Source organism: Aulonocara stuartgranti (genome assembly GCF_965226115.1).
Source record: "Aulonocara stuartgranti genome assembly, chromosome: 20".
Taxonomy (NCBI): Eukaryota; Metazoa; Chordata; class Actinopteri; order Cichliformes; family Cichlidae; genus Aulonocara; species Aulonocara stuartgranti.
Window position 1 is genome coordinate 4239948 of NC_138956.1, and position 9791 is coordinate 4249738.

A 9791-nucleotide genomic window follows, 5' to 3' on the forward strand; every position below is an offset into this window, starting at 1 on the left:
ACCCAAAGGCTCTCTTTTGATTGCATTTCTATACAAGGTCTATATCAGCAGGTCTCTGTTGTCTCTAGTGGGCCAGTGTGCATCAATCAATCATAAAACCACTAGAATGTTGGCAGGTAGGTATTTGTAATACTGATCAAATGTGACCTTTAATTTAGTTATTTGGAGGCTACTGTTCACAGAGTAAGACTTACAAAATGTACTCTCATCAACTTGTACAAACCCTACTTTGCTAGTCAGCATCAAACATCACTGTTACTCTGCATATTAATTAATTCCCCACTTTTTCCCCTCTTCCCTGATATTTTTATACTGTTCAAGGTGAAAAACCTGAACTTCATCCCCGTTTCAGAATATGTCACAATATAGTTTAAGTTCAACAAATGATTATCCACCACCACTTCTGACCCCCAATTACTAATATTATGACCTAAGTAGTAGTCACTCAATCATCAGTTAGAAACATCTTGAAAATCTGGTAGTTTTATTTTTGTTTTTTAATCAAAGAATCATATAATGAGATAACTCCTTACTCCTCCTCTTCCTGTGATAGCAAACTGAATATATTTTGTTTTGGAACTTTTGGCTACATAAAATATATTCACAAACAGCTTTTGCTTTGGGAAGCTGTGGGCTATTTTTTGATTGTTTCAAAACATGTTGGTTTTGAAACAAGCTTTACACCTATTCCCCATTTTTCTAGCAAAATATGAAAATGAGGGCTGGTTCAAGACTTTTGCACAATGCTGGACATCTCATTATGAACAAATTAAATACATGAGAGTAAAAAAAAAAAAATGAAATAAGTGCACAAAGGTTTCACAGACTATACACAGAATTTTAATCATCCTTATCAAAAATTGAAATGTATGTTACTTTGTCCAAAATATCTGACAATTATACTCATGCAACAAGAGAAAAACAGTTTCTAATGAACATAGTTGTGAAAAAAAAAAATTCCAGCAAATGTCATCCAAGGCATTATAATGCAAACAAAACTACATGGCATTGGCTAAGACTCAGGGGACATTTTAAATAAATAGATGACAGTCTGAACTCTACACAATCAGGGAGTAAAAAAAAAACAAAAAAAACAGAAGAATCCACCTATAACCTTGAGTCACTTAATAAAATTTAATTGACAAAGGTTACATGAATACAATGTCAGAGTACTATTTAAAAAAAAATAACATTGCAGGACTGCATCTGACAGGTAAAAAACAATTCAAACAAAGAAGAAAAAAAACCACCTAGACGGACTGAACGATGAAGATGTAACTACGTGGATAAGAGTGCGTAAGGTGATGCAACACTGAACTACTTTTTTCCCAACAAACACCAACTACTAACTGTATAAAATGCATCCACACAACTGGGCAAATCAGTAGGTATTCCAAACACATTGGGGAAGTAATGGCTGTACAAAATCTTCACATTAGTATTACATTTCTGTTTTTACTCAGTGAACACAGGGCATGCTGAGACCACCCCTGCGCTATGTGGGTTTAAAAAGATGAAATTCCAAAATAAGGGCGCTTACATAAAGAACAGCAGTGTAGCATCAATGCATAAAGAATATCTCTTTTTAAAAAAAGAAAAAGGAAAAAAAAAACCACAACAGGTACCATTTACAAAAAAATATTTAAACCAAAAAGCATCCACTGGTGACAAAAATCTCATTTTCAAACAGACCAGGATCTGACATGATGGCTTCATGGCTGTCATTTCCTGTCACTAGCTTCGTTATTTTCAAAACTAATGCTTACGAAAATAAAAAGCTGGTCCTTAGTGCTCAACCAGATAAGCTGAGCATGACAGCATCCATTTTTTTGGATGAACAAGGCCAGAAAAGTTCATAGTCTCAGCAGCCATACAGCCAGCTCCCTGGAAGACCAGTGTAGGAGTAGAGACAACAGAAAAAGCCCAGTGGTAGCACTGTGGTTTGGTGTATGGCGGTGAGGCAGGAGGAAGTACAGATGAAAGGAAAAAGTGGTGGCAGGAGGTCAGCTGCGATGAAGAATCTCAGGCAGGGTAGAGTTCAGAAAGAAGTGATGATGTCAGTGACAGTGCTATGAAACTCGGATCATCTGAGCCACTGTCTCATCTGCTGCTGCCTGGGTGACATCCTGCATCAGAAGGGCAGAAATGGGAGGTAACAAAAGCAAATTGAGCTCATACACTTAAAATCTCACAGTTTTAAGTGTATGACAATTTGCAACAAGCATTATAGGCTTGAGTTGCTATGTTCTTTCTACACACAGCTGCCTACCTGTGATAATCCCAGACCCATTTCCTTGTCCTTAGGGGAAAAGAAACGACCACCATCTCCCCGCTTACGCTGCATTGCATGACGATGGCGAGACTCATGTAGATATTTCTGCTAGACAGGAAGAAGGTGAATTACTCACATTAAAATTTGGTTCACAACAAGCCCATCACTAAAAATCACACACAGAGTACAACACAGAAGAATTTAAATATATAGGGTTCCCCCCCCTCCCCCCCCCCCCTCTCAAGTCTATACGTTTGACAGAAATGGCCTACCCTCCTTTCCTTGGGAATCTTGCCCTCTGCTTCCAGCTTAGCCCGAGCCTGTCTTCTCTTTAGGATGCGATGGTACTGTTTGGCATTGACATACAGTGGCTCCTCTTCAAGCATTTCAGCCCCTGGCAATGGGATTCGCTGCATTGTGGGAACGCCGCCACCTCCAGGTACCATCTGATTGAAGGAAAAGACAAAGACACAGTGCTTAATATGTCACGCATTTTACAACAGATCCTACTCACAAAAAGACAAATATCAATCCATTCAAATAAAAGAAAAAATTCACACTGCTCTTCCACACCCATACAGATGTTTTAAGTCATTCTTATTTAGGCTCCCCAACAGTTGCATACTGGGTCTCCACTGCCAGGAAATTTCACAATGTCAGTTTATTCTACTAACTACTAGCTTAAGGATGCAAGCTGCCCAACCTGAAAAGTCCAGAGCAAAATGACACAATGAAACTGACCATCAACTACTGTTTGTACAAAATGGGTAGCATTCAAAGACAAGCCGGATTTGGATGACCATTCACGTCATTAGGATTACAGTCTATGCAGTGAACACGGCATCTTTTAAATGTGGACTTAAATTCAAGGAACCCTATTTATGCTTTGTTGTTTTCAGGCAATATAAGCACCAATAATGAAACTTCCAAAACATTATTAGTTTTACTTATGAACAAAATGCTAATGTGAATTGTATTTAACATGGATACAGCCCGGGAAGAGCATGTATCCAAAAATCACCTGTTTAGAAGGACCACAGGTTTACAGGGGGGGTTAAACAAACCTAGACGTGTTCATTTTAGGGTTTGATAAGGTGAGCTATAATTATAACTGACCTATGAAAACACCAGTGATCATTCATAAAAAATATATGTTTAAGCCCATGACCTTTACCATATACCCATGTGAGAGTCTAGATTAGGAAAAACAAAGGTAATAAGGTGCTGGGTACCTCTGCACAGGGCCTTACCATGACCATTCCACCTGCATTGACCATGTTGCCAGAGACGGGCAGGGTGACGGTCACAGTGCCTTGGCCGCTGTTGGTGGTGTTGGTGTTGGCACTCCCTGCTTGTACAATCTGGGCACCTGCCAAGCTGGCAGCTGGAATTGTGATCATTCCTGAAAACAGATAATCATCCCAAAACTTTTTGAACATGACAACTCACCCATGCTCCTATTTAGAAAGTCTAAATAGCAGAAGTCAAACACAAATTTTGGAGGACAGCCTAGTTTACCCTGCTGCAAGACAGTACCATCTGCATTGACAGGCTGGTAGACGATGGTCTGTCCATCAGCTGTCTGTGCCACCTGTTGGCCCTGCACGCTGATCTGCTGTCCCTTGATAGAGAGGGGGGAAATTACTTTACATTATTTTATGGGGATTTATTTATTCAATAGATTTTTAAATAAGAAGCTTGGGTTTTTGCTTTTTTAATTTTTTCAAAATTTAGTACTTGGTTCTGTCCAGCTGTCATGCCGGTCTGGGGCTGCTGGATGATGATCTGCTGAGGCTGACCCTGCTGGCCCTGCAGCTGCAGAGTCTGACCACCTTGCAACTGGATTTGACCTGGCTGCACCAGCTGGATCTACAGACAGGTACAAAAACATCAACAGTGGTTAACTGGATTATAGATCAACACCACAGCAAACAGAATAACAAGGATAAACATGGAAAAAAAGTACACTTTGCTACCTCGCTATCAACTTAATCTTACATAAACACTAAAAATAACAACAAGGGGAAAAAAACCTACTCAGTGTACAACGTGCTTCTCAAACTTCAGCGTTTACTTCCAAATCTATACTAGTTAGTTTACTATTAATATTATTCCAGAGTAAACAGTGTTGCTTTAGAGAACAATGTATAATTTAATTTAGATACTTTACCTGCTGTAGTCCCTGAGCACCAGATACAGGGACCTGCATTATGGTTTGACCCTGACTCCCTGACATGGCCTGCACCATAATGGGTTGCCCTGACGATGTGATGAGCTGTCCACCGCTCACCTGAACCATCAGAGGCTGTCCCTGGACCTACAGGGAGATTCAGACAGCTATTATAGCAGCACTGACAGTGTTCGTCTCGGTGTCTCTTGTGACTTGCAGAGCTGCATGCAAGTGGTATGACATGAGAAACATCCAGGATACTACACTGTGGATAAAAGCACTTGTTGATCTCACGTTTATGGTTTCCTAAAATACAAACATGAAAGCATCCTGTTATATAGCATAGATTATTTCTGGACCCAATGTATCTAGTGTATGTTTAATCATTTTTCTCATGAGCTTAGGCTACAGAAAAATACAAAACTTCTGCATGTAGAATTTAGGTCTTGTATTTACAGCCATACTGCTATTGAAACAAGAGCTTACAAGAACGGAATTTGCTTCCTGTACCTTTGTGGTCAAGATGTTGGTAAAATTAATTTGCATTCACATGTTCAACTTGGTACTGATATTTCACAGTGACCACAGCGTACAACTTATGGTCTGTGGCAGCAGCAGCAGCATGACAGGAAGTAAAATTGTAAGGGCAAAGGTACCTGCTGACATTATTCAGCACAACAGTAAGAAAAATATCAGACTATGATGAACAGTGGCAGCCAGTAATGGATGTGGATCCATGCAGACCTCAGAAGGTTGTTCTGTTGTATATTCTGCATATTTTTCTCCACAGCCATCGCACTTGAGAACAAGAACATCTGACTTTCTAAACTTGCTTTTAATAGCAAGAGACAAGCACAACTCAGTTTAGACAGCCATGAGAGCAAAAGCAAAAACCGGAGGCTGACACAGAAAACACTGTGCTGAGGAACGTGCAGTTGCAAGACATGCTTGGGAGGGAAATGATGAACCAAACAGCACAGATGGGTCCTGGAAAAATAAAAATACAAACAGCCCTGGCTTTGGCATGCAAACCGGTAGGCTGTGAAACAGTCATGACACTGACACAGGGCGGCGGTGACACCACTACCTGGAGTGTCTGCACCTGCTGGCCTGAGGCCGTCACCACTGGCGCCTCTGTTTGCAGCTGCACAGCCGTCACTGTGCCCTGTGTCTGCAGGCAGGGCAGGATACAGACTCATATATACAGACTCAACAACAAAGTACCAAGAAAATATATTGGAACTGGATTATTGCATCTCAAATCATCAATTTTTTTTTAAAAACAATGTATACTCAACCATTTCCGATTTGCCTAAAAATTATATGGTTTGAGGCTTGGACATATCTATAATGCCTGCTTTGAAGTGTTAGCTTCATGTTTGAAATATATCTAGATTTATTTATTTTAAAAGGCCAGTAAACCCAGTTTTCTGCCTTTTAGGCAGAAAGAATCTGCACAATGAAAACTCAAACAAAGTTTGAACATGATTACCTTAAAAATTTGACCTGAAAAGATAAAAAAGTTTGCATATTTTTAAACAATTATGTTCTTGGTTATAAGTAGAGTAATTAGAAAAGATCTGTTCTATTTAGATTATTAATATTTTTGTGGTATAAATGTGTGTCATGTCTCAATCTAGCATGAAACTTGAATGAAAATAGCATCTTCTTCATGTTTGTGACTGAGGATTTCATGTTAAAAATTATTATACATGTTATTTTGCATTATTGTGAAATACAGCTATATATCGTTGAGAAATTGTCACTAGTTGTCTTTTACAATGTGACTTTTTTATTAGTCTTTACTAGAGATACCACATTTTTATGTCCGATACCGATATCATAAATTTGGATATCTGCCGATACCGATATGAATCCGATATAGTGTTTTTTAATCAATAAAACTGTTTGTTTAATATATTTCTGCATTTTGTATAAGTTCATACTCAAGTTTAAATAAACAACAACACTAAAGCTATTCTGTTATACCTGTATATAAAAAATACACTGCACCCAAAATATTTCATAGTTCAGCAATACTGATCAATCTAATAAACTTAAACCTACTCCATCCTCCCTATTCTGGTATTTTAAAGAGTACTTAGCAGAAATATTAAGCAACCTAACTAATAGGGTTCCAACTCCCAGCAAAAAAAAAAAAAAAAAAAAAAAATAGGGAACCACCCCCCACCTCATGACGTTTAATCAACGTAATCAACTTGGAAAATAAAATGCACAGAAATAAATTATTTTTCAAGAATAATTAAATAGATTCAACGTCTTTCTTCAACAGAACTGCAGACTGCACAGATCGTACCTTCCCAAAGAAAAAAGTACTATAGCTTAGTAGGGTATATTAGACTTAATGGTTACTATATACAGTAATGGACTTCTATACATTTTACATCAGATTAAAATTTTGGGTGTGAGAATCAGATATTATTTATTAAAAGCTAGACAATAAAATTGTCAACCCTAAGCTCACCTGCTGCTGGATCTGTCCATTGGCTGTCTGAACAACAATCTGCTCTCCAGTAGTAGTGGTGGCAGTGGTGTACTGCTCCATGGCTTTTTACCGTGAAAAACCTGATGAGGCAAAGACAAAACATACAAATGAACCAATATTGGATTTCTATGGTTTACAGTGCATTTTATACGTAAACAAATGATAATTTTTTTCGACGGCAAAAAACCCCGTCTTTTTAACCGATATCTACGTGTTTTCAATTTATTGTTCTCAATATTTAAATAGGACCTACTGCTTCCTCACACCGACTTGTGCCGCACTGTGTCAAATGTGAAGTCTACGAATTTCATCTGAAACATAATCCCCCCAGGAGGACACAGCTGTGTCAGCTGCTGGATTCCTTTAAAGGGGAATTTTATTTAGCGGGTATTTTAGTGGGGAAGCTAACACGGCTAGCGCCAGTCCGCTAGCTAAAAGCGTGGTAAATTCTAGAAAGCGCATAAGGATGCCATTTGTGTCGTAAACTCCGAACGTGTATATTTTCTTGTGGGCAGCTTGTTTATTACAGCTCATTATAATGTACCTGGCAGCGTTTGCTGACGGTCGAACGGTGGCTTTATACCCGCTCTTTGTTCGAGAAACGATATTTTAGCGAAGGAGCTAACGCTAGCTAAGGCTTGTGGACCAAGCGAGGATCATGTTTCCTCGCGGTGGCCAACGCTAGAAACATGAAGCTATTTGTAGGTCTTGGGACGCAGCGGTCGAAATCAAACTGCAATTTGAGTTTTTTGCATTAAGCAGGGTTAGTAATTTGGTTGGTCCATGACAAACCAATCCGTGCTGACAACTACCAATGCCTTCAATCGGGGCTTCCTTACCGTATCTTCGCTGTCCGGTTTCCCTCTGATTGGCTCCAGTACAGCTTGCTAAAGCCCAATCAACAAAGTGAGCGGACAAAATGGCGCAAATGAAACAACGGCGACTGGGAGAGAGGTGCGCAGCTGCGTGACACTTGAACAGGGGGGCGAGGCAGCGTGCAGTGTCCCTGTCCCCTCGGCAGATGTCGCCATTTAGTTTGAGTTTTTATATTTCAGCAGACTTCTCCTGACTTGTATTATTTATGTTAACTGGTATTCGATCATGTTAAAAGTGTCAGTACCGTTAAACCTGCAACGCGTCCAATTTAAGTAGTGTTATGGTTCAGGTAATCACCTTTGTTCAGTACAGGGACACGTAATAATGTTACCTCCGTAGCGCTAGTTGGCAGTAGAGCGCCGATTTTATGCTATGAGCCCAGTGTTTGCGGAAGTACTTCTATGAGTGGTGCCATGAGTGCGTGAGCAGCAAGGTTAATTGTAATTTATAGTAAAATAAGTTTTTGTTTTCATGACACCTAAGTGACTCCCTAAAAACAAGAAAAGAAAAACGAAAGGAATAAAAGGACGACACATCGTTTATTGGCATGGCCAGGTCTGTGCAGATACTCTCCCTCCTCTCCAAGTTTGGTGCTCCATCTCTGATTTCCTCAGTGAGCGCTACCAACTGCCGATTTGCAAGCAGAGGGGCCAGCAAGGCACGGATGGGACAGGGCCCTGCGCAGGCAGACAGAGGATCGAGCAGACCAGGATACAGCGATCAGACATCTAATGGAGAACTCGAACTGGAGGACGTGGAGGACAAACTGCAAGCCTTAATTCAGTAAGATTCAATAGGACTTTTCACACATTTCTCCAGTGTAAAACTATGTTAAATAATAAATATATGGTGTCTTTATGACAAGATATATGAAGTATTCTGGGGATTTGTTTCAGGGAAGAAAGAAAAAGACAGAAGACTGTGAAGTATCACATATTGAGGAGGCAGATGACACCATCAGGAGCTCCAGAGAGGAGGTTAACCTGGGATGCCATTGAGCAGATCAGGTGAGAATGAGTGTTAAGTTTGTCCAGACAGTAAACTAAGAAGTGTTTCAAATTAAGCCTCATATGAAATCTCAATCAACTTTCAGACATCTGAAGCAAAATCAGCCAAATGAGTGGACAGTAGAGCGTCTGGCTGAAGGCTTCTCTGTCAGTCATGATGTGATCCTGAGAGTCCTGAGAAGCAAATTCGTCCCCTCTCCTGAAAGAAAAGCCAAGCAGAATGCAAAAGTAATGGCTAAAATGAGCCAGCAGGTGCTGCCTTCAGGTGCTAGGACACAGCAGGACAGGTTGAAACTTCCCGAAAGGAACTCACAAGCCATACTCCCACCTGGAAGCACAGAAGGTGCTTTGATCCCTGTGGCTAATCAGACTCCGGTGATTCAAGGTCATGGCTCACGTTCCCTAGCTAAGAGTCCTGTCCCTGTTACTGTTCAGCCCACACACATTGCAGCTGGTATTAGTGAAGATGCCACAGTGACAGAAACAACAGAACGCAGCACTAATGACAGTGACCTTACAGAGGAGGATGAAGAGAGTTGGGATGGACAGGTGTTGACACAGGAAGAACTTGAAGAGCTTGTGAAAATGGAAAAGCCCTCTCCAGCAGTCCAAGTTGGGAATGATTTCTTTGATGCAGATGGAAACTTTTTGTATAGAATCTGAGAACATGTTGTGTTGTTAGCTCAGCATGTACAATGTTGGGGTCGTGCAAATTACCAAATAAAAGTTATTTTGAATCTTTGTGCAAAAGATATTTGCACTTATATATTTTTTTTCGTCCAGATATTTCATGCCCATTTCGCCCATGTATTGACTTCCCAGTTTATCCCTATGTCAATTTTTATTGACATAGACAAATACACTCACAAGCCACTTTATTAGGTGCACCTTGCTAGTACTGGGTTGGATCCCCTTCTGCCTTCAGAGCTGCTTTAAGTATTAGTGGCACAGATTCAACAA

At 40.1% G+C, this 9791-nt stretch overlaps 2 protein-coding genes across 12 annotated transcripts; one reads left to right on the plus strand and one right to left on the minus strand.

Moving 5' to 3' along the window:
- Window positions 1-817: 817 nt before the first annotated feature.
- Window positions 818-8058, minus strand: nfyal (nuclear transcription factor Y, alpha, like). 11 transcript variants are annotated; one of them, XM_082517570.1, is made up of 10 exons: window positions 7788-8058; window positions 6928-7028; window positions 5530-5613; window positions 4443-4589; window positions 4010-4141; window positions 3791-3893; window positions 3523-3674; window positions 2545-2718; window positions 2270-2377; window positions 818-2126 (listed from the first exon to the last, which is right to left on the minus strand). In XM_082517570.1, the coding sequence occupies exons 2-10, from the start codon at window positions 7006-7008 to the stop codon at window positions 2070-2072; spliced, it is 1038 nt and encodes a 345-aa protein (XP_082373696.1). In that variant the 5' UTR covers window positions 7009-7028; window positions 7788-8058; the 3' UTR covers window positions 818-2069. The 11 variants fall into 11 exon arrangements, with proteins under 11 accessions (XP_082373696.1, XP_082373692.1, XP_082373691.1 ...); XM_082517566.1 differs by having other exon boundaries at window positions 3505-3674; XM_082517565.1 differs by having other exon boundaries at window positions 2270-2380; window positions 3505-3674.
- A 9-nt stretch (window positions 8059-8067) lies between these two features.
- On the plus strand, window positions 8068-9585 carry ngrn (neugrin, neurite outgrowth associated). The gene is made up of 3 exons (XM_082517572.1): window positions 8068-8607; window positions 8721-8831; window positions 8918-9585. The coding sequence occupies exons 1-3, from the start codon at window positions 8372-8374 to the stop codon at window positions 9492-9494; spliced, it is 924 nt and encodes a 307-aa protein (XP_082373698.1). The 5' UTR covers window positions 8068-8371; the 3' UTR covers window positions 9495-9585.
- Window positions 9586-9791: the final 206 nt, after the last annotated feature.

Coding starts and splice junctions, on each gene's coding strand:
- nfyal (XM_082517561.1), bottom strand. CDS start 7,008: ATGGAGCAGTACACCACTGCCACCACTACTACTGGAGAGCAGATTGTT. Junction 3,894..4,009: donor TGACAGCTGGACAGAACCAA/GTACTAAATTTT, acceptor CTCTCTATCAAG/GGACAGCAGATCAGCGTGCA. Junction 2,719..3,504: donor TGGTAAGGCCCTGTGCAGAG/GTACCCAGCACC, acceptor TCCTTCAATCAG/ATGGTACCTGGAGGTGGCGG.
- ngrn (XM_082517572.1), top strand. CDS start 8,372: ATGGCCAGGTCTGTGCAGATACTCTCCCTCCTCTCCAAGTTTGGTGCT. Junction 8,608..8,720: donor AAACTGCAAGCCTTAATTCA/GTAAGATTCAAT, acceptor GATTTGTTTCAG/GGAAGAAAGAAAAAGACAGA. Junction 8,832..8,917: donor GATGCCATTGAGCAGATCAG/GTGAGAATGAGT, acceptor ATCAACTTTCAG/ACATCTGAAGCAAAATCAGC.